Source organism: Arachis stenosperma, chromosome 7 (assembly GCF_014773155.1).
Source record: "Arachis stenosperma cultivar V10309 chromosome 7, arast.V10309.gnm1.PFL2, whole genome shotgun sequence".
Classification (NCBI taxonomy): domain Eukaryota; kingdom Viridiplantae; phylum Streptophyta; class Magnoliopsida; order Fabales; family Fabaceae; genus Arachis; species Arachis stenosperma.
In genome coordinates, this window is record NC_080383.1 from 44,664,135 (window position 1) to 44,688,512 (window position 24,378).

A 24,378-nucleotide genomic window follows, 5' to 3' on the forward strand; every position below is an offset into this window, starting at 1 on the left:
TCCTGTAGTGTCAAGGAAAAGGCATCCTTGCACCAAATGGCATCAAAATCCACGTTTTGAGCCTTTTCTGGCGTTAAACGCCGGGCTGGTGCCCATTCCTGGCGTTTAACGCCAGGTTTTTGCCCTTTACTGGCGTTTAACGCCAGTCTGGTGCCCCTTTCTGGCGTTAAACGCCCAACAGCGAGGCTGACTGGCGTTTAAACGCCAGCAGCATCTTCCTCCAGGGTGTGCTGTTTCTCTTCCTGTTTTTCATTCTGTTTTTGCTTTTTTCATTGTTTTTGTGACTTCTTATGATCATCAACCTACAAAAAAAAGATAAAATAACAAAAAAAAATAATTAATTATAAAACATTGGGTTGCCTCCCAACAAGCGCTTCTTTACTGTCATTAGCTTGACAGAGGACTCTCATGGAGCCTCAGAGATGCTCAGAACCGTGTTGGAACTTCCCAACACCAAACTTAGAGTTTGAATGTGGGGGTTCAACACCAAACTTAGAGTTTGATTGTGGCCTTCCAACACCAAACTTAGAGTCTGACTGTGGGGGCTCTGTTTGGCTCTGTTTTGAGAGAAGCTCTTCATGCTTCTTCTCCATGATGACAGAGGGATATCCTTGGGCCTTAAACACCAAGGATTCTTCATTCACTTGAATGATCAACTCTCCTCTATCAACATCAATCACAGCCTTTGCTGTGGCTAGGAAGGGTCTGCCAAGGATGATGGATTCATCCATGCACTTCCCAGTCTCTAGGACTATGAAATCAGTAGGAATGTAATGGTCTTCAACCTTAACCAGAACATCCTCTACAAGTCCATAGGCTTGTTTTCTTGAGTTGTCTGCCATCTCTAGTGAGATTTTTGCAGCTTGCACCTCAAAGATCCCTAATTTCTCCATTACAGAGAGGGGCATGAGGTTTACACTTGACCCCAAGTCACACAAGGCCTTCTTGAAGGTCATGGTGCCTATGGTACAAGGTATAGAAAACTTCCCAGGATCTTGCCTCTTTTGAGGCAATTGCTGCCTAGACAAGTTATCCAGTTCTTTGGTGAGCAAAGGGGGTTCATCCTCCCAAGTCTCATTTCCAAATAACTTGTCATTCAGCTTCATGATTGCTCCAAGGTATTTAGCAACTTGCTCCTCAGTGACATACTCCTCCTCTTCAGAGGAAGAATACTCATCAGAGCTTATGAAAGGCAGTAGTAAGTCCAAGGGAATCTCTATGGTCTCAGTTTGAGCCTCAGACTCCCAAGGTTCCTCATTGGGGAACTCATTGGAGGCCAGTGGACGTCCAGTGAGGCCTTCCTCAGTGGCGTTCACTGCCTCTTCTTCCTCCCAGAATTCGGCCATATTTATGGCTTTGCACTCTCCTTTTGGATTTTCTTCAGTGTTACTTGGGAGAGTGCTTGGGGGAAGTTCAGTAATTTTCTTGCTCAGCTGACCCACTTGTCCTTCCAAATTCCTAATGGAGGATCTAGTTTCAGTCATGAAACTTTGAGTGGTTTTGATTAGATCAGAGACCATTGTTGCTAAGTCAGAAGTATTCTGCTTAGAACTCTCTGTCTGTTGCTGAGAAGATGATGGAAAAGGCTTGCCATTGCTAAACCTGTTTCTTCCACCATTATTGTTATTGAAACCTTGTTGAGGTCTCTCTTGATTCTTCCATGAGAGATTTGGGTGATTTCTCCATGAAGAATTATAGGTGTTTCCATAGGGTTCTCCTAGGTAATTCACCTCTTCCATGGAAGGGTTCTCAGGATCATAAGCTTCTTCCTCAGATGAAGCATCCTTAGTACTGTTTGGTGCATTTTGCATTCCAGACAGACTTTGAGAAATCAAATTGACTTGTTGAGTCAATATCTTGTTCTGAGCCAATATGGCATTCAGAGTGTCAATCTCAAGAACTCCTTTCTTCTGACTAGTCCCATTGTTCACAGGATTCCTTTCAGAAGTGTACATGAATTGGTTATTTGCAACCATTTCAATCAATTCTTGAGCTTCTGCAGGCGTCTTCTTCAGATGAAGAGATCCTCCAGCCGAGCTATCCAAAGACATCTTGGATAGTTCAGAGAGACCATCATAGAAAATACCTATGATGCTCCATTCAGAAAGCATGTCTGAGGGACATCTTCTGATTAATTGTTTGTATCTTTCCCAAGCTTCATAGAGGGATTCTCCATCCTTCTGTCTGAAGGTTTGGACTTCCACTCTAAGCTTACTCCATCTTTGTGGTGGAAAGAACTTTGCCAAGAAGGCATTGACTAGCTTTTCCCAAGAGTCCAGGCTTTCTTTAGGTTGAGAATCCAACCATATTCTAGCTCTGTCTCTTACAGCAAAAGGGAATAGCATCAGTCTGTAGACCTCAGGGTTAACCCCATTAGTCTTGACTGTGTCACAGATTTGCAAGAACTCAGCTAAAAACTGATGAGGATCTTCCATTGGAAGTCCATGAAACTTGCAATTGTGTTGCATTAGAGAAACTAATTGAGGCTTAAGCTCAAAGTTGTTTGCTCCAATGGCAGGGATAGAGATGCTTCTCCCATAGAAATCAGGAGTAGGTGCAGTAAAGTCACCAAGCACCTTCCTTGCATTGTTTGCATTGTTGTTGTTTTCGGCGGCCATTTGTTCTTCTTCCTTGAAGAATTCGGTCAGGTGCTCTAAAGAGAGTTGTGTTTTGGCTTCTCTTAGCTTTCGCTTCAAGGTTCTCTCAGGTTCAGGATCAGCCTCAACAAGAATGCCTTTGTCTCTGCTCCTGCTCATATGAAAGAGAAGAGAAACAGAAAGTGTGGAATCCTCTATGTCACAGTATAGAGATTCCTTGAGATGTCAGAGGAAAAGAGAAATAGAAAGAAGAAGGAGAAGATGAATTCGAACTTTAATTAGATAAGGTTCGAATTGTGCATTCAGAAGGAGTGGTACTCCATAAATAGAAGGATGTGGGAAGGAGGGAAGAGAATTTTCGAAAATTCAATTAAGAGATTTTAAAAACATTTTGAAAATTTGATTGATAATTTTCGAAAATTAAAAGTGAAAAAGAAATCAAGTGATTTTTGAAAAAGATTTTGAAATTAGAAATTAAAAAGATTTGATTGAAAACTAATTTGAAAAAGATGTGGTTAAAAAGATTTAATTGAAAAGTTATGGTTTTAAAAAGATGTGATTGAGAAGATATGATTTGAAAACAATTTTAAAAGATATGATTTGAAAACACTTTGAAAAGATATGATTTTAAAAATTAATGACTTGCCTAACAAGAAAAGATATGATTCAAACATAAAACCTTCCTCAACAGAAAAGGCAACAATTTTGAGATGTTCAATCAAATCATTAATTGTTAGTAAGTATCTTTTAAAAAGGAAAGAAATTGATTTTGAAAACATTTGATTGAAAAGATTTGATTTGAAAAAGATTTGATTTTGAAAAACTAAGAAAAAATTGATTTGAAAACAAAATCTTCCCCCTAGCACCATCCTGGCGTTAAACGCCCAGAATGGTATACATTCTGGCGTTTAACGCCCAAAATGCTACCTCTTTGGGCGTTAAACGCCCAACCAGGTGCCCTGGCTGGCGTTTAAACGCCAGTCTGCCTTCTTCACTGGGCATTTTTGAATGCTCAGCTTATTCTGAGTAATTCCTCTGCAGTATGTTCTGAATCTTCAATTCTTTGTATCATTGACTTGAAAAGACACAAATTAAAAATTTTTTTGGTTTTTTTTTTTTTATAATCAAAATGCAAAAGGAATCAATTAACAATGCATGCAAGACACCAAACTTAGCAGTTTGTATATTACTGACACTAACAATATGAGGATGCATATGAGACACACAAAATACTTCAAGTCAATAGAATTCAAAGATCAAAACAAAGAAATATATGCATGGATTCGAAAATTATAACAAAAACATGCATTTGACACCAAACTTAGGATGAGACACTGAACTTAAGCAAGAAACATCAAATATTTTTGGTCTTTTTGATTTTGTAATTTTTTTGTGTTTTTCGAAAATTAAATGAGAAAAAGGTATCAAAATTCTTAATGAGAATTCCAGGAATCAGTGCAATGCTAGTCTAAGACTCCGGTCCAGGAATTAGACATGGCTTCACAGCCAGCCAAGCTTTCAAAGAAAGCTTCGGTCCAAAACACTAGACATGACCAGAGGTCAGCCAAATCTTAGCAGATCACTGCTCCAAGAGCAAAATTGATGACAATCAACAAGCTCTTGTGGTGATAAGTTGAAACCTCGGTCCAATCAGATTAGACATGGCTTCTCAGCCAGCCAGATTTCAACAAATCATCATGAAACTCTAGAATTCATCTTCAAGAATTTCGAAAAAAATAATACCTAATCTAAGCAACAAGATGAACCGTCAGTTGTCCAGCCTAAACAATCCCGGGCAATAACACCAAAAACTTGATGTTGTTGCCGGATCTTGGCACTGATGTTACCAAAAGCTTGCTCAAAACTTGAACAATCCCCGGCAACGGCGCCAAAAACTTGGTGCGCGAAATTGTGAACAATACTTTTTCACAACTCAAATAATCCCCGATAATGGCTCCAAGAACTTGGTGGCTCAATACCATGGCATTACACAACTTCGCACAACTAACCAGCAAGTGCACTGGGTCGTCCAAGTAATAAACCTTACGTGAGTAAGGGTCGATCCCACGGAGATTGTTAGTATTGAAGCAAGCTATGGTCATCTTGTAAATCTTAGTCAGGCAAACTCAAATATATATGATGATGAACGAAAATAACATAAAAGATAAGGATAGAGATACTTATGTATATCATTGGTGTAAGAGCTTCAGACAAGTGTATGAAGATGCCTTCCCTTCCGTCTCTCTGCTTTCCTAATGCCTTCATCCAATCCTTTCTTACTCCTTTCCATGGCAAGCTCGTGTAAGGTTTCACTGTTGTCAGCAGCTACCTCCCATCCGTGCAGTGAAAGCTAATGCACACACTCTGTCACAGTGCTGCCAATCACCGGTTTGGTTCCCTCCCCTACCGGAATAGAATAACTCTTTTGCGTCTGTCACTAACGCCCAGTAGGTTACAGGTTTGAAGCACGTCACAGTCATTCAATCATTGAATCCTACTCAGAATACCACAGACAAGGTTTAGACCTTCCGGATTCTCTTGAATGCCGCCATCAGGTCCTGCCTATACCACGAAGATTCCGAAGAATCCAAGAGATATTCACTAAGCCTCAGATGCTTGTAGAACAAGAATGGTTGTCAGTCACCTTGTTCATGGGTGAGAATGGTGATGGGCGTCAATCATCACCTTCATCATGTTGAAGAACAAGTGATATCTTGGATAAAGAACAAGCGGAATTGAATAGAAGAACAATAGTAATTGCATTAACACTCGAGGTACAGCAGAGCTCCACACCTTAATCTATGGTGTGTAGAAACTCCACCGTTGAAAATACATAAGCATAAGGTCCAGGCATGGCCGAATGGCCAGCCTCCCAATGATCTAAGATAGCATAAAACTCAAAGATAGCTACCAAGATGTTCTAAGATGTCCAAATACAATAGTAAAAGGTCCTACTTATAGAAAACTAGTACATAGATGAGTAAATGACATAAAAATCCACTTCCGGGCCCACTTGGTGTGTGCTTGGGCTGAGCAATGAAGAAATTTCGTGTAGAGACTCTCCTTGGAGTTAAACGCCAGCTTTAGTGCCAGTTTGGGCGTTTAACTCCCATTTGGGTGCCAGTTCCAGCGTTTAACGCTGGGATTTCTTGAGGTGACTTTGAACGCCGGTTTGGGCCATCAAATCTTGGGCAAAGTATGGACTATCATATATTGCTGGAAAGCCCAGGATGTCTACTTTCCAACGCCGTTGAGAGCGCGCCAATTGGGCTTCTGTAGCTCCAGAAAATCCGCTTCGAGTGCAGGGAGGTCAGAATCCAACAGCATCTGCAGTCCTTTTGAGTCTCTGGATCAGATTTTTGCTCAGGTCCCTCAATTTCAGCCAGAAAATACCTGAAATCACAGAAAAACACACAAACTCATAGTAAAGTCCAGAAAAGTGAATTTTAACTAAAAACTAATAAAAATATACTAAAAACTAACTAGATCATATCAAAAACATACTAAAAACAATGCCAAAAAGTATACAAATCATCCGCTCATCAACGATCACTTGATATGTACCCAATTCCCGAAAGAATATACACTTTAGTTTTATCATGGAGAGACTAACGTAGGGTATCCCAGTAGTAACGTCTCAAATAGTGATGCTTCAAATGCTTTTGATGATTTTAATCAAGATTCTATTCATGACATGCTTGGAGATGCTTTTGGGACTGATATGCACTGGGCAAATGAAGTCTCATTAGAGTCAGATGAAGACATTGATGGAATTGAAAGAGTGATGCCAGATGTAGCTGATGCAGCAGAGTTTGAAGAATTAGCAAGTTATGCAGAACTACCTTTGTATGAAGGGTGTACAAGATATTCAAGATTGTCATTTTTGGTGAAGATGTATCATATTAAGTGTATATGTGGGATGACTGACAAGGCAATGTCGATGATATTTGAACTCTTACATGATGCATTTGAACATGCAGAGATTCCGAGTTCATTTTATGAAGCAAAGAAAACTATCTTGAAGCTTGGTATGAATTATGAGAACATACATGCATGCCCGAACAATTGCATGCTGTATTGGGGGTGAAGACAAGGAGAAAGAAATGTGTAAGGTTTGCAACAGGTCTAGATGGAAACTAGATACAAAGGGTGGTGAGATTCAAGAATCAAATTATGGGAATATTAGGAAGAAGGTGCCTGCAAAAGTTCTTCGTTACTTTCCACTAAAATCTCATTTGCAAAGGTTATTTTTGCCTTCAAAGACAGCCGAGGCCATGAGATAGCATGATGTTGCTCCTAAAGAAGATGGTGTAATGACGCATCCTAGAGATTCAGAAGCTTGGAAGATGTTTGATTTAAAAAACACTTCATTCGTAGAGGATCCACGAAATATACGTTTGGCATTAGCTACTGATGGTATTAATCCCTATCGTAGTATGAATGCAAATTCTAGTAACTGGCCAGTTATTCTCATTCCTTACAACACTCCTCCTTGGATTTGTATGAAGTGGACGTCTTTTATTCTTTTAATGATAATTCCTGGAAAAAAGATGCCAGGAAATAATATAGATGTCTACTTACAACCGTTGATCAAAGAGCTAAAAGAGTTATGGAATGAGGGCGTGGATGCGTATGATTCTTTTGAGAAAAAGGCGTTCAAATTGCATGCGGCGTTAATGTGGACTATAAGTGACTTTCCTGGCTTAGGAATTCTCTCCAGGTGAAACACGTACACTGGACTTGCTTGTCCATCTTGTAACTTCGACTCTGTTCCTTTTCAACTTCCTCATAGTAGAAAATCATGTTTCATAGGACATCGTCGTTTTCTTAATCAAAGGCATCAGTTTAGATTGAATAGTGTTCGATTTAATGGAGAGCAAGAATTCCGCAATCCACCGAAGAGGTTATCTGGTCTTGATATACTTGAGCAAGTCAAGGACATCAATGTCACATTGGTAGAAAAGAAGAGGCAAAAGTTAGGGGGAAAAGAAGACGTGGTGAGCGTGCTGCAGAAGGTGCTAAGCAGTGGAGGAAGAAAAGCATTTTTTTTAACTTCCCTATTGGAAGTATAACCTATTGCGTCACAATCTTGATGTGATGCATATACAAAAAAATGTATGTGATAATGTGATATACACGTTGCTAAATGACAGCACCAAGTCAAAAGACCACCTCAATGCTCGAAAAGATCTTAAAGCTTTAGGCTGTAAACAAGATATTTGGCCAGATGAGAATGGAAAGTACGCTTCAGCTATCTTTACACTGACTAATAAAGGCAAGAAGGCTTTTCTGTCAACTTTAAAAAATATTAGTGTGCTAGACGGGTATTCAAGTAACATATCTAGGTGCATTGATGTTGACAACCTTAAGATCAATGGGATGCTAAAAAGCCATGATAATCACATATTAATACAACAATTGCTACCATTAGCCATGCGAACGAGTTTGCCTAGTGAAGTTTCAGCAATCTTGATTGAATTGTGCTCGTTCTTTAGGAAGTTATGTGAAAAAGATTAATTATTAAGGATTTAGACAAGTTGCAAGATCAAATTGTGCTCACTCTATGCCATATGGAGATGTTATTTTCTCCATCCTTTTTTACAGTTATGATTCATTTGGTGGTTTACCTTGTTGAAGAAGTTAAGCTTGGAGGTCCTGTACACTACCGGTGGATGTATCCGATAGAAAGGTAACAAAGAATAAATTTCTTTACCTTAATTTTAAAATAGTGTATAAGTTTCCTATTAATATTAATAGTTTTGGCTTAATTAATAGGTACTTGGGACAACTAAAATCTTATGTGCGTAATAAAGCACAACCAGAGGGCTCTATTGCTGAAGGTTATCTTATGCAAGAGATCCTTACATTTTGTTCAAGATACCTGGACAATATTGAGACAATATAGAATCGACGTAAGCGTGTTGATAATGAGCCTACCCAGATAGATCCCAATTCATGAATATCTAAGCTGTTTCCTCAAGTTGGAGAATCAAGTTTCATATATTTTACTTTATCACCAATTGAGAAGAGGCATGCTCATAGGCATGTTTTGACAAATTGTCGTGCAGTTGATAACTATCTTAGGGATTATAGAGATATTGTGAAGAAAAGATTAAGAAGCCGAACAAGGGATACTACTGAGATAGACAAAAAGGTTCATAGAGAATTTGTTGATTGGTTTTCTAATCATGTAAGAGAAATTTCACTTATTTCATTTTCTATTTTTGAAATATGTCTATGACTAACACAAACATGTTAATGTGCTTTTAGATTTGTACTAATCTCAACAAACTTCCTGATGTGGATAAAAACATTCTTATTAGTCTTTCTCAAGGACCATATGACCAAGCAAGAAAGTTCTCTTCATCTGATGTTAACGGATATAGATTTCGAACTTTGGCAAAGGATAATGGATTAAAAACTCAGAATAGCGGAGTCTTTGGTACATTTGGAACAAGAAGTTACTCAAGTAGTAAAGATACCCGAATGAACTTTGGTGTGGTACCTTATTATGGAAAGTTGGTAGACATCATTGAGCTTTTCTACAATGGCTTTATAGTTCTCTTGTTTAAATGTCAATGGGCAAACACAACTAATCCTAGAGGAATCAAAAAGGACAATTTGGGTTTTTTATCTGTGAACTTTACAAGGCTCATACATACTGGTGAACATGAAGATGACGAGCCATATATTAAAGCTTCTGAAGCCTAGATGGTATATTATGTGGATGATGAGAAAGAAAAAGGATGGTGCATACCAATTCACTTGAAGCCAAGAGATTTGTATAACATTGGTGGAGATAATATGGGTGAAGATGACGAAATTACAGTATCCAATGATAATTATCCACCACAAGACTTAGAGTCTCTTTTTCCAGATGAAAATACAAATATAAAATTGGCGAGAATAGTTATAGATGATGATCTTCCAATAATCAATGAAAACTATGATGAGAATGAGGATATGCTTGTGTAAAAGACATTGAAGTTTTTCAGAAGTTACTAAATACATTTTCAGAGCATTCAAATATTTTCCTTGTTTGGCAATTATGAGGACTGTTGGGAGAATTCCTTAGGAGGATCTAGAATTATTCTTGTATTTTAGATGACATTGCTTCATTTGAATGCCTAGATTCCTCTTTTGTTTGAATTAAATTGCCAATATATTGTAAGGAAGAGAAAGAGCTTTCAAAGTGCTCCTTGTTCTTCTCTGTTTAGTTTATAATATAGTGGGCAACTTGGCCTGTACTTTTACAGAATTTATTCTAGATTGCAGGTGATTCCGAGAAGTTGATAAAGGTGTTATTTAACAAGACACCATGCCCCCCTCAACCATATTTCTTGATGAAATTGATGCAATCATTAGTCAACGCGGTGAAGCACGCAGTGAACATGAAGCAAGTAGACGACTAAAAATTGAACTACTCATACAGGTGATGCTTTCTTCTTAAACTAAATATATTTCATAATCACCAGCTTAATGATAGTAACATGATTTGTATTGAAAACACTTTATATGTTAGCTGTCCTTGGATAAAAATCAACTATGATAGAATTCGAAGTTATCGCATATATTGGACTTGTTTCTTGCCTCCTATATCTAGTCAGCGATTACTTGATTTGTGACAGCTATTTTAAGGGTCTCTATTAATCAATATTATGACACTTATACTCTTAATTTTTAAACCGTCAGTACTAATTCTATATCTCTCTCATTCTTTTTCTTTCTTTTTTTAACTTTCTTTTTTTTAAACTGTATTCAGTTATGCAAAAATTTTAGGTGAAGGAAACTTGTTTAGTTAGCCAACTTGTTAACCATAGTGATGCATGTACATTGAATTGTTGCTCTGGTTTTGTGGAGCAAGCTGCTTACCAAGAGTTATCATAGTTATCAGTTTATCAGTTTGCATGTACATTCTTCCACCCTACTTCATCAGTTTGGATTTGTGTGTCACTAGTGTAGTTAGTGCAAAACTGGGTCATGAAGCTAGTTTTCTTTGCCATTATTGTTGGCATGTTGGATGAACAAAACTGGAATATGTGATCTGTATCATTGGTAGTGGTAGTTGGTGTTTCAGGTAAGGTAGAAACCCAAGAGTGAGATAGTGCTCTTTGAGCTGTAGCATTTGTTTTCTTGAATATTCTGCAGATTGCCCAAGAGTCCTGCATGTTGAAATTGAAGTTAGCTAGAAAGTGTGAGATCGATCTTGTTAAGAAGGGTTTGAGAGAGTAATAAATACTGACATTAGCAGGAATAGTGGTCTTGTCAGATGATGAAGAGTCAACAAGAGAAGGGAGCCTAAACTCATGCATCATCCAATCAGTTTTAACACCTTTGGCAGCTCTGCCTTTGTAGAAGACCAAAGATTTTTTGAGTCCAATGCACTTTGAACCCTCTGAGGAGTATATAGGCCTGTCAATCCCTATGGCTTTCCAGAACCCAGCTCCAGTTACCTTATTTGGCCTTGCACTGTTCTTGTATTTTCTGTTTCTTGGGCTATATTTGGCCTTGCACTATAGTTACCCAGCTCCAGTACCATACGTGAGGGCCATGACATGATTAATTTGAAGGGGACTAAGTTGGAATTGGTTGTGTGGAACTTAAATGTAATTTCTAATTGGTTTTAAGAGTATTTCTTAAATGTAATTAACATGGAACTATTTAATTATATTTTTTTACTATGTTTTTACAAGTATGAAGAGAAGAAGGCTAATAAAGAAGTATCAAAGTTCTAAAAAATTCTTCAAAGATGTTGAAGATGCTAAATTAGTGTCATCCCCTAATGCAAGAGGAAATGACCATATCTCAATTTTTAATTTTACCAAATTCTTAAAGTGTGAACTTACACATGATTGTTATTCTTTGATTTAAGTAATATAATTTTCTCTTATTTCTTTTATGTTTTTACAGGTATGAAGAGAAGAAGGCTAAGAAAGAAGTATCAAAGTCTTAAAAAATTCCTTAAAGATATTGAAAATGCTAGACTAGTGTCATCCCCTAATGCAAGAGGAAATGATCATATCTCAATTTTTTATTTTATCCAATTCTTAAAGTGTCATCCCCTAATATTGTATATATGGATTATGACTATGTAATTAAAACTTGTAGAATTCAACTTTTGAAATACATTGTTGCTATTTTTGTAAAATTTGTGGGATTGAATTTAGATTTGTTGAAATACAATGTCATTTCTAGAGAATTTAACTTTTGATAATAGAAATCTTTGATGTTAGAGAGATTATGACAGTTTAAAACAGTCACTAAATACAGGAAAAAACTGTCACAAGAATAAGTAACTTAGTAACGGTTTTAAATAGAAAAACTGTCACTAGAAATATTGTGACGATTTAAATAGTCACTAAATATGCCTAAAAACTGTCATAAGAACTAGTAACTTAGTGACGGTTTAAAATAGTCATGAAACATAAGAAAAAACTGTCACATAATTTAGTAATTTAACGACAGTTTCAAAACGTCGCGAAATACAGTATAAAAAATACTTTTACAAGTGTTACAAATTAGCGACGGTTTTATACTTTAAAAACCGTCACAAACAATTTAGCGACACTCCTTACCAACGGTGGTCCAAAACTGTCACTATGTCAGCTGGCGACCCTCAAATATGTGACACTTTTTTTAACTGTCGCAAAACCATTTAGTGACAATTAAAACTGTCACCAAGCATTGAAAAAAACCGTCGCCAAAATGCTATTTTGTTGTAGTGAATATTTTGTCTCAATCATCGTATTTATGGGTCAACATTAAAAGCTCAAAAATAAAGGAGTTTGTCCATAACCAAAACTATTAAATGAACATTATTAAATTTTGGTGAGCCGCTACACATACAAGTCTTTTTGGTATACAAGTTCATACAAGTTAGCTCAAATCTAACAAAAATAATTCTCAATTTAGATTGCGTGTAAACACGCACTTTTCTAACTCTTGAATAGTGCAAATAGTTATTCTCTCTCAATCAAAACTGCAATGCTCAAAATTTAAACAAGGATCAAAATTTCACAAAATTGTTGCGAAAAGTTAAGGAAATTGCGAAGCTGAATTCAAAAAGAATTATGAGAAAATGAAATAAGAAGATAAAAAAGAAGAAGCAGCAGCAGAAGATGAGGAGAAGGAAGAGGAAGAGTTTTGAATTATACAGAACTTATCAGTACACATACACCGAAAATTCTTAAACAATACACTTTAATATCTTCGTGTTATACTGAAATTTGCTGCAAATAGAAAACGATATTTCCTCTAATGCTGCATTTTTTTCTTCTTCTTCTTTTCGTTATTTTTTTTTCTTTTAGTTGGATGAATATAAGTTCATTCTCTTCCAAGTAATTTTGCAGCATTATGATATTCTTCTTCTTCTTTGTTTGATTTTTTATTTTTATTCTTGTTAAGAGGGCAAAATAAGAAGAAACTTGAGAAGGTAAAACAAAAAAAAGATGAATAAGAAAAAAAGAAAAAGAAGATGGTGATGATAATGAAAAGAAGGAAGAGGAAGCAGTAGAAGATGAGGAGGAGGAAGAGGAAGAGTTTTGAATTATGCAGAACTTATCAGTACAAAAACACTGAAAATTCTTAAACAATACACTTAAATATCTTCGTGTTACACCGAAATTTGCTGCAAATATAGAAAAATATTTCCTCTAATGCTGCATTTTTTCTTCTTTTTTGTCTTATTTCTTTTTTTCTTTTAGTTGAATGTATGTAAATTCATCTTCTTCCAAGTAATTTTGTAGTATTATGTGTTTCTTCTTCTTCTTTGTTTGTTTTTTTTGTTTTTGTTCTTGTTAAGAGAGTAAAACAAGAAGAAATTTGGGAAGATAATACAAGAAAAAAAAAGATGAATAAGAAAAAAAAAGAAGATGATGAAAAAAAAGAAGAAGAAGTAACACAAGATGAGGAGGTGGGAGAAGAATAGTTTTGAATTATGCAGAATTTATCAGCACACATACACCGAAAATTTTTAAACAATACACTTAAATATCTTCGTCTTACACTGAAATTTGCTACAAATGCAAAAAAATATTTTCTTTAATGCAGAACTCTTATATTATATTCAATTCAAACCATCAACGATGAACAATAATTTTCACAAACAAAAACAATATTATTCACTACAGAATCATAAACTACTAACGAAAACATTTATTAGAATCGAACCACACCTCAGCCACTTGATTGGATTCAAAACAATAATCAACTTCATTCTAATTCAATTGACAATCTAAATTTGAATTATTCATTATCTTCAACAACGCGATAACTGTTCAAAATTGATTTTAGAGCTTGATTTCAAAAACATAGAGAACGAACGAAGAGAAACGCAGAGAACACAGAGATGGAAGAGAACGTAGATCGAAAATGTTGAGAAAATTTGAAAACAAAAATAAAATCCTGTTGAAAAAGGCAGTTATATATTCGCGCGTTGATTGAAAAGTTGATTAGATAGTGGTACGTGAGGTGAATTAGGTTAAAGAGACTTGTATGGACTTGTATGGAATAATGACTTGTATGTGGAGAATATTTATAAATTTTGAAACCTACGCAATATCAATTTTAAAACCATTCTTGGGTTGATCTGCCTCAATTTTATGATCCTCTGCCCCTTTAAATATTCTTCCTTCTCTTTTACGAAATCCACCTCTAAAACAGTTTCGATGTGTTGGGTTAAATTTGCTTCTACAAAAGATTTAGGTTTTCGAAATCAAATAATGAAAGTTAAAAATTAGTTGCGATTGTCCCTCCTCATGCAAATACATAAACAGGAGTAGTTACAATAAAAATATAAAATTACAGATAAATAAGAACAATTAAAAAAAAGTAAAAGATAGATTTATAAAATATAATGTTTTATGTTTTGAATGTGAAATTATTAAAATTTTAAGATGTAAATGAAAAATTATTGTCTGAGTTTTATTATCTAATAACAATCAATTATTAGTTAATAATACTCAATTTTCTCTTAAAATTTTAAAATGAGTAATAAATTGATAAATTGAAAGCAAATGAATAAACAAGGGATAAAAAGGAAGGAAATATCAAACAAAATCTAAAATAATTGTCACACTATATATGTTTCTTTTCAATTTTTTCCCATTCTTTTTAACAATTTATATACATGCACTCTTCCAATTTTTTTTGTCTATATATACAACATTTTTCCTTATTTCCTTCATGATTTTCCCTTTTTAGATAGATATGTATAAAAAATTTTATCAATCTCTTTCTAGAAAGTCAATTTGAATTGAAATTCTCTTTAATATGCTAGTTAATGATAGCTATTATTTTTTAATAATTTATTGTGTATTTCATTTTGTTTCCTTTGCTCAGTCAAATATGTATTAACTCTCCATATATTTTAAAATTTTAAAGTATCTATGCATATCGATTCAAATATTGTCTATCTACATTTTATATAAATCTGACTCAAGGAAATAATTAGCTTATCAATTCTCTCTAATAGTGTGCTTCCGTAGCAATGATATATATATTTTCATTCAGGGGCTTATATATCAACTAACATTCATCACATACACTACTCAAATTTAATTAATTCAATAATTTTTTGGTTTTTCAGATCCAATTTTTGTTTTGGCCAGATAATAATCATGTTTTGTTTCTGTCATTCTCTTTTTTACCAATTCTTTGTGCGTTACCTGTGTGTTTTCAAGTTCTACTGAAAGGCATATATATTTAATACGAGGATGAATTTCTAATTCAATTAGTTGTTAGATTTTAAGATTTTGGTATAAATTTTGAAACTTCAGAATATATTAGGGCAAGATTTATATTCTACCTCAGTTTCTTGTTTCCTTGCTTTGGGGTATGTAAGAGAAAAGATGTGATTACAGAATAAGAAAAAAAGTATTTTTTAAAAAATAAAGGTATTTTCTATTTCTGGGTTTTTTTTGCTGGAGCTTTTCTGTGCACTACTGCCACCATCCACGTTTACTGTCACTATCATCACAAAGTTCCACCACCGCTGCCATCACAGGTAAGTGAGGATTTAGGTTCTTAATTTTCTAAAATTAGAGTTCAAGAATTTTAAATTAAGATCTTCAATAATTTTAAATTAGGGTTTAATGATTCTTGAAGACAGACTCTTTCTATTTTTTGTTTATTGTGGTTGAATTTAAAGCAAAAATATTTTATTGCTATTGTTAAATTTAAAGAATTTAAAGTATACTATTGTTCAGTTTAAAGAATTTAAAGTCAGATATTATTAATGGTGGTGATGAACGATGATAAGAAAAGAGGTAATAGTGTGACAGTGGTGACAAAGAATTATTTCTCTCATTTAAAATATTATTGTGTTAAAAAAATTAATTTTAATACTTAATTTAATTTTAGGGACTATTTTAAACCAAAAAATAATTAAAGACGATTTTTATTTATTAATTTCAAATTTTAAGAACCCAAACAATACTTATCCTATTAAATTTTTATTGTAACATTTGTTATTTGAAAACGTACATGATTCAACTCTCTCGTTTGTGTTTTAATGCATTGAAATATATAGCTTCTGGATTTTATTAGAAAAGTATGAACTGATGGAAGTTTTGAGGATGGACTCATCACCAACAAGTAACAATGAGAAGATGGATGAACACTTGGAGAGTAGTTGTTCCATAATTTTACTTTCTGACGATTCCGAAGGAAATAATGATGATGACCACGCAACATCAACAAAGACAGACGTATATAAGTTTTCTTTAATTTCACCCAATATAATTTTTTTGTAGCATGCGTATATATAGTTTTCTTTAGTTTATGCACACATTGGTTTTTTTAATATTGTTGTGTTTTGTCATGAATCATGAATGACAAAGTAAGTGAAATATCTTTTGATTCATAATATACACGTGAAATTCTTTTAATTTGTTGTAAAAGCATGCTGTTTGTTTTCTCTAAATGTTCTGTTATTTTAGTTATGTCATATATAATTTTATTTTTAATTTATTCTTTCTCGAGTTCTGAAACGTTATTCATTCTATTTCACTTGAAGTCTATTTTTGAAGAAGACTGGAAATGTGAAACTTGCTCTGATGATGATCTACACGAGCCTATAGTGAAGCTAAAGAGGCCTAAGAAGAAAATTAGATTAGCTAAAGATAGTAAGGTATGTTTTTAATATGACATTTATTTGGACCTTTACATGTATATATGTCATTCATTAACTTAAAAGTGAAGCCAAAAGTTTTTGTTTTGAATAATAATGCAATTTCTAAAAAGAATGGGCACTCGGATCCTAATGTTATTTTGAGATAATATGAACTCTATTAGAAAATCCTTCAAATAACAATGATTTTGTTGGGGGAGAGAAGATGGGTTATTTGTATTTTTTTGAGATTTTAAACTCCTAAAAATTGTTAATAAGTTTATTTTTGAAAAATTTTTTATTGGTGATAGTCAAATAGAAAAAGTTTATTTCTAAGAATATATAATGTCGCAAGAAGAAAAAGTAATTGCAATACAAAGATATTTCAAAAACAAAGATAACATCGTGTAATACAAGAAAAAAGTGAGGAGAATGACGATGTTGTTAGTGTTGGTGTTGTTGTTGATAATAGTAGATGAGATAATAATAGTGATAAGATATGATTGCACAATAAAAGTAGTAGAGATAGAAATATAATTATAAATGATGAGACAAAAAAAAAGTGGTGATAATAATGATAGTAGTTAATCCTATTGTTTGAAAAAATTTTGTGAGAATTAAAACTCCTCACAGTTACAAATAAAATTTTTAAAAATTAATTTCTGTTACTATTTAATGATTTTTTAATAAAAAAATTGTATCGTCTCAAAATATTAATGTTTGAGCTAAAATATCCCCTTTTTTTTATATAGAATTGCATTGTTTTTCATAAAAATTGATAAAATAAAATTAGATTGAGTATTTATTCCATATAATACTAATAATCAGAGTCATATGTCCTTTGATTAGAATATAAATTTTGTGATTTTTTACATCCTATATTATGCCAATAATAACTGAAGCTCTCTTAGAGATTTTTATCATAATGGAGTATAAATTTTGTGATTTTTTACATCCTATATTATGCCAAGAATAACTGAAGCTCTCTTCGAGATTTTTATCATAATAAAATTTAGGGTAAATGATCTTCATAAACCAAAAGTTATGCCAACTTTACGTATATTTTCTAAATCGAAAAATGTTACATAGATGTTTCGTTGTATATTTTTATATAAATCGAATTTATTGAATTTGAATTAGGTCTGACAGTACTAAATCGAATCTAATTTATTCAAATTAATTGATTTGGGGTTTACATGTAAATCGAATTAATACATTTCGAATTATGTTGGCCACTACTAAATCGAATCAAACGATTTCGATTTAGTCCCCTTAGTAAATCGAATGAATTGAAGTCGATTTACAATGGACTACGAATCAATGGACTTTGAATTGTGCTCATAGTAAATCGAAACAAGTGGTTTTGATTCATCACCAATATAAATTGAATATAATGACTTCGATTTACAGCCATTTTTCACTTGCATTAGGCCTATATATAGAATTCGAATTCAATTGATTCAAATTACAAACCACTGTCACCCAACCCCACCACATACAAACCTCCTTGGAAATTTTGGAAAGAAACCCCACAAAATTCAAATTTGAACACATCGAGGATGATCCGAATCATATCTATCGGTTGGATGGAGTTGCGCATATTGCTGGTGCCGTCCATGAAGAGGTTAGTGAATAAAAATTTTTGTTTTCAACATGATTTAGTCATGCTAGTAATGTTAACATGCTTCCGCTAGTAGTTATTTAAAGTCATTAGTTAGGAATTAGAGAAATAATATTTTCAATACAAACGCTGGTTAAAAAGTTAATAGTTGGTTGGATTTTGAAAACTTAAAATAGTACCTAAAAATGTCAATTAGAGTAGTGATTGTAGGTTCTATTAAATTTTTTAAGTTATTAGTTTTATATTCAGCAAGAAGTGCTTTAGGATTAGGATTCACTTTAATTCAACTGTTGTAGTCATGATACTGATTGAGTATTGCAATATGTTTTATACATTAAAGATAATTTTTTTTCAAAGTAGTCATGTGTTAAGCCTATTTAGTTTTAGCATTTTCTCTTTTGTTTGAACGTGTGAGATAATATTTGTTTGGGTTAAGATTTTTTTTTTTTGGAATTTAGTCATGCATTATCTAGCGTTTTGTGATGGTTCTTATGAACAATTTTTTCATGTTTCTTGTAAATGATTTTTATAAATTAGGACATGCAATGTTTAGGTTTTTTTTATAACTTTTTTTAATAGAACACTGTTTGTTATGGTTCTTATAAACAATTTTCTACCATTGTGCAACCCCATCGATGTGTCATCAGCATGAGAAGGTAACACAGTATATCCTTAGATGACAGGATCGTGTCGTACTTGCAGATGGCCGTTTTATACCATCTTGAAAGGCTGAACGAGACTTGATTTAGATTGGATGAGCCATTAGTGAGTGTATTCATGGAGAGATGGCGTCCGAAGATACATACTTTTCACATGCCGTTTGGGGAGTGCACGATCACGCTGTAGGATGTAGCGTACCAGTTAGGACTCCCAATCGACAGTTAGTATGTCAGGGAATGCCTAACGAACTTTAAGCGACATATCGAGGGGTGGCCTCCCAGCGTGATTCAAGGAGCTGTTGGGTGTTTTACTTCCCACGAATTGCATCGACAAGTTCAGGTGAAGTGAACTTGGATGCAGGAGACATTTAGTGAGTTTCCGTTGGCTACCCTATCATCAGCAATTGTTACAGGCTCCACATCATTATCATCATCATCATGTAGTACATCCTCGACATCATCCGGTACTCTGATCTACCCTCTCCAAAAACTGGGACGATAACAAGAGTCACGGCCATTGCAATTGCAAGCTCACCCAAGGATCGAGTATCACCTATTTCTCCGTCACGACTGACAAGGCACCAAGTGGTATTGAACTAGAGCCGGCTAGCATTACTGAGAAATGAGGATTCCAGTTCAAACCGCCTAAACTACAAACCAAATCTACAAGCTTCGCCAACAACTTAGGGGTCCTCACCTCGGAAAACTGACGACGGCAATGGAACAGAACCTGCAAATCTTCATCACTACCTATGACAAATGAATCGTACTTCACATCATCACGCAACACAAAAATCAGGATTTTGTAGAATAACTTCTCCACCCGTTTCACGCCATGCAACCCCAGTTTTTTTAGTATAGTATTCTAAAACTCGATGAAACTTGTCGAAGGTTTGAGAAAAACACTCAGTGGGTCCTTAGCAGTAAATTTAGTTCTCGATCACATTTTCTTCTTAATCGACTCTTTATAGTGCACCAGAACTAAAAAAGTCTCATCATTAGCAATTGTGAGTCCCACTATAGTGAGAAATTCACATTCATCTCTTATTTATATACGTTAGAAATATACTAAATCGAATTAACTCCTTTCGATTTACACATATAGCAGATTTCATAGTAAATCAAACTTATTGGACTCGATTTACCATTAGCTCCTACTTAGTGTAAATCGACTTTAATTTATTCAATTTACTAAGGGGTTAAATCGAAATCTTTTGATTCGATTTAGTAGTGACCAACGTAATTCGAAACATATTGATTCGATTTAGTGCTAGTTAGCTTAATTTGAATTCATTGAATTGAATTCGATTTATGTGCCCTAAATCAACAAATTTGAATTAATTAGATTTGTTTTAGTACTATTAAGTCTAATTCGAATTCAATAAATTCGATTTACATAAGAATATGCAATGAGGCATCCACATAACATTTTTTACTTTGAGAGATACACATAAATTTGGCATAATTTTGGTTTATGAAAGTCATTTACCCTAAAATTAAATATAACTTAAGCTAGGGCTTGATGAGGCTTTTGTAATACTTATTATATAGTAGGGATATATTCAATTTATCTTTCTTTCATTTTATTTTTTGCAAATTTGTATATATTTTTTAATTCAAAAATACTATTTAAACATTAAATATTAATTATTAAATCAGTCATCATATATTTATTTATATTAATCAATCATTATATATTTATTTATAAATATATGTAATATTTAATTTATTTTTAGATATATTTTAAATACATATATTTATATGAATGATTGATTTAGTTATTAATTTTTAATATGTAGATAACATTTTTGATACAAAGTATGATTGTTTCTAATTAGAAAACAAAAAAGTTAGAAAAGTAAGTAGAAGTAACATATTAATGATGGCATGCATGCAATAAGATAAAATGAACGATGAAAACCTAAGTCAGTATGCATAAATATTTTTCAACTAGATCCTTCAATCTATTACTTTTGGTCCGCTTATATTGTTTTCTGGTATTTTGCAAAAGATCTTGTTTTTATTGTTTCCTATACTAATTTATGTTTTTCAAGAAGCATAATTACCAGCCGAGTAATGCACTAGCTGAAATTAAAGTGCAAGAGGTAGCTGCAGCTTCTAATGTAGACATGGTTCGTGATATCAGCAGAAAAGATATGGTCAATAAATCCAATGGTAAAGACCTTCAGATGCTTAGGTATATACCCCTTTCATGAACTTGATTAATTATCCTTATTTATGTACGATCCTTTTTTTTTCTTTCAACAATTTTGATATACTTTGGAAATTAATTGCTTTTTTTTTCCTTTGTAGCCTTAGGTTTAATTTTCTTCAGTTTTATTTTTTCATAGATAAATTTATCAGCACTCTAAATATTTCTAAGTAAAAATGATAATTTTTATTGTTATCTAAATCAATTTCTATATCATTACAAAAAAAAAAGTGGTGATGCCTCTTTACTTAATTGTTTTTACATGTCTTTTTATTCAAAAATAAATACAGATCATACATTTTGCTTATAGTGGTATTTAAAAGCTGTCTTAAACATAAAAATAGATATAATAAGTACATAAATGTTTCGGGACAACAAATTAAATTTTTATATTTTTGCAGCGGGGGATAAAGGAGATAGAGGAGGAGACGATGGTGATGCTGATATTTTTCTGTTTATTAGTGGGGTTTTGAAAAGAGAAGATTTGGAAGAAAAAAATGAAATGATTTAGAAAAGAGAGGGATGATGAATGAATTTAGGAGCAAGATTAAAAAGCACTAATTGACTAATTGTTGAATATAAAAAGATTAGCGGTAAGAGTAAAATTAAAATTTATAGAAAATATTTGAAATAAATTAAAACAAATTAAGTGTTGAAGGTATTTTTGAAATTTTTAAAAAAGATTAAAGACAAAAACCAAACTTTATAAAAAATTAAAACATTTTGGTCCTATGATCTCCAATTACTAAAGTTATTATTAAACACATTTTTTTTCCTTCTCTATATCCGTCTTTGCATAATATTTTACTATCTCATATTTGTGTCTTAGTTTCCAAACACTATATTCCACTGCTCTATATATTGTCTTACCTACATTTACACAAAAATCTTGTTTTACATAACTGAACTTCTTTTGAATTAACTTATATTTGTTATCAATAATGAAGCTTTTGTTTATTTAGTTTAAGTTAGCTATGAAACATATCCAATAATCTAATTAGAGTTTAAATCAAGAAACTTTGGCAAGTATATTAACGAAATATTTGATGTTGTTATCAGAAAAAATAACGCTACTTGCGAAAAGTCTATAAAAGAGCCTCAGGAGAAGCTAGTAGCAGAGGTAAGTTAATATTGTAATACGGGACGAAAAGTACTAGAAATTGAAATTTTAGTGTTAAATAAAGAGAATTTATTGTAAATCAAAAGTAAAAAAAAAGTTTAGTTACCTAACATTTTTATCATAAGCCAAGATCATTATGCTCTATTTTCATTTCATAAATAGTTTTATTTTCACTTATATGATTACTAACATGTTTGTCCAATCAAAATGCCACTGCAATGCTGCATTGATATCCTACAAAAACTGCATTTGGCCAACTCAGAAAGGAGAAATAGTGATATTTAACTTGTATATAACTTCTAATTAAAAAATGTTAGGTACATATTAAAAATTAATTATTAAATTAGTTATTATTTATTTATTTATAAATATATATAATATTTAATTTATTTTTAAAATATATTTTATATTTTTATATACATTTTATTTGAATAACTGATTTAGTTATTTATTTTTAAGTGTGCACGTAATATTTTAATACAGTTTTTAATTAGAAAACAAAGAAGTTAGAAAAGTAAGTAGAAGTAACATATTAACGATGAAATGCATGCAATAAGATAAAATGAATTGAAAACCTAAGTCGGTATGGGTAAATATTTTTCTCCTATATCCCTCAATCTATTACTGCTAGCCCGATTATATGTGTTTCCTGGTATTTTGCAAAAGATCTTGTTTTTATTGTTTCCTAAGCCAATTTATGTTTTCCATGAAGCATAATTACCAGTCCAGTAATGCACTAGTTGAAATTAAAGTGCAAGAGGCAGCTACAACTTCTAATGTAGACAAGATTCGTGATATCATCGAAAAAGATATGCACAATAAATCCAACAGTCAAGACCTTAAGATGCTTAGGTATATACCGCTTTTTATGAGCTTAATTAGTTATCCTTATTTATATCCGAATCTTTTCTCTTTCCACAATTTTAATATACTTCGAAAATTAATTGCTTTTTTTGGTTCCTTGTAGCCCTAGGTCTAATATTCCTTCATTTACTCATCACCCATTTGAACACATAGTATTTGCTGTATATTGATTTTGGTAAAGAAAAAGCATATAGGACTAAATTTTAGTTAATCAGTACTAATTAACTTTAGAATTTATGGTACTGGGTTAGGGGTTTAATTAGCTCGCTCTATTGACCAACATTTACACAAAACTATGTGTTACGTAATCCAATCTTCTTTTCAATTGTAACTTAAATTCATTATCCATGATGAAACTTTTGTTTATTTAGTTTAAGCTAGCTATGAAACATGTCCAGTAATCTAATTAGAGTTTCAATAAAAAACGATGGCATGTGTATTAACGAAATATTTGATGCTGTTATCAGGGAAAATAGCACTGCTTACGAGAAGTCTATAAAAGAGCCTCAGGAGAAGCTAGTAGCTGAGGTAAGTTAATATTATAATGTGACAAAAAATACTAGAAACTAAAATTTTAGTGTAAAAAAATAAAGAATAATTGACTATAAATCAAAAGTAAGAGAAAAAAAAAAGTTGTTGTTTACCTTAACATTTCTGTTATAAGCCAAGCTCATTATGCTCTATTTTCATTTCATGATTAGTTTATTTTCACTTATATTATTTCTAACATGTTTGTCGAATCAAAATGCCACTTTAATACAGCATCGATATCCTACAGAATCTACATTCGGTCAACTCAGAAAGGAGAAATAGTGAGTTAAATAACTTTAGTGTACCATTTGTGTGTATATATATCTTTATAATAATTATGGTAGCTAAGTAAATATGATTAAAATTAAAGTTATATATTTTTATTTTAATAATATTTTTTAAAATGTATTATTAAATAATAAAAAATATTATTTTAATTTTAATAATATTTTTTTAAAATACTATGATTATTATAATCATCATAACATAAACATACTGATATATACATTCACATATATATATATGGTGAACTCTACCATGCCCTCTCTAAAATAAAGGGTAAATTACCCCTTGTGGCATATACAGTGATTATTGATAAATTATCTTTCAACTAGAGTTCCAAAGTTCGAATAAAATCGTCAAATTTAATTGCTATCTCTAATACGAT

General features: G+C 32.7%; 2 protein-coding genes and 1 non-coding gene across 3 annotated transcripts; 2 read left to right on the forward strand and 1 right to left on the reverse strand.

Annotated features, from left to right (window-relative positions):
- The first annotated feature begins 2,105 nt into the window (after positions 1 to 2,105).
- LOC130942550 (small nucleolar RNA R71) lies at positions 2,106 to 2,213 on the forward strand. The gene has a single exon (XR_009071118.1). It is a non-coding gene; the product is annotated as a small nucleolar RNA R71 (small nucleolar RNA).
- A 4,697-nt stretch (positions 2,214 to 6,910) lies between these two features.
- On the forward strand, positions 6,911 to 9,308 carry LOC130939747 (uncharacterized). Its single transcript, XM_057867833.1, has 7 exons — positions 6,911 to 7,317; positions 7,435 to 7,572; positions 7,751 to 8,100; positions 8,202 to 8,286; positions 8,373 to 8,437; positions 8,666 to 8,751; positions 8,868 to 9,308. The coding sequence occupies exons 1-7, from the start codon at positions 6,911 to 6,913 to the stop codon at positions 9,306 to 9,308; spliced, it is 1,572 nt and encodes a 523-aa protein (XP_057723816.1).
- Positions 9,309 to 10,407: 1,099 nt separating this feature from the next.
- On the reverse strand, positions 10,408 to 11,136 carry LOC130939748 (transcription factor JUNGBRUNNEN 1-like). Its single transcript, XM_057867834.1, has 4 exons — positions 11,051 to 11,136; positions 10,841 to 10,940; positions 10,511 to 10,759; positions 10,408 to 10,461 (listed from the first exon to the last, which is right to left on the reverse strand). Exons 1-4 carry the CDS (start codon positions 11,134 to 11,136, stop codon positions 10,408 to 10,410), a joined length of 489 nt encoding a protein of 162 aa, XP_057723817.1.
- Positions 11,137 to 24,378: the final 13,242 nt, after the last annotated feature.

Coding starts and splice junctions, on each gene's coding strand:
- LOC130939747 (XM_057867833.1), top strand. CDS start 6,911: ATGACGCATCCTAGAGATTCAGAAGCTTGGAAGATGTTTGATTTAAAA. Junction 8,287..8,372: donor TGGATGTATCCGATAGAAAG/GTAACAAAGAAT, acceptor CTTAATTAATAG/GTACTTGGGACAACTAAAAT. Junction 8,752..8,867: donor CTACTGAGATAGACAAAAAG/GTTCATAGAGAA, acceptor ATGTGCTTTTAG/ATTTGTACTAATCTCAACAA.
- LOC130939748 (XM_057867834.1), bottom strand. CDS start 11,136: ATGGTACTGGAGCTGGGTAACTATAGTGCAAGGCCAAATATAGCCCAA. Junction 10,760..10,840: donor AGACCACTATTCCTGCTAAT/GTCAGTATTTAT, acceptor TTCAACATGCAG/GACTCTTGGGCAATCTGCAG. Junction 10,462..10,510: donor ATGAAGTAGGGTGGAAGAAT/GTACATGCAAAC, acceptor CTTGGTAAGCAG/CTTGCTCCACAAAACCAGAG.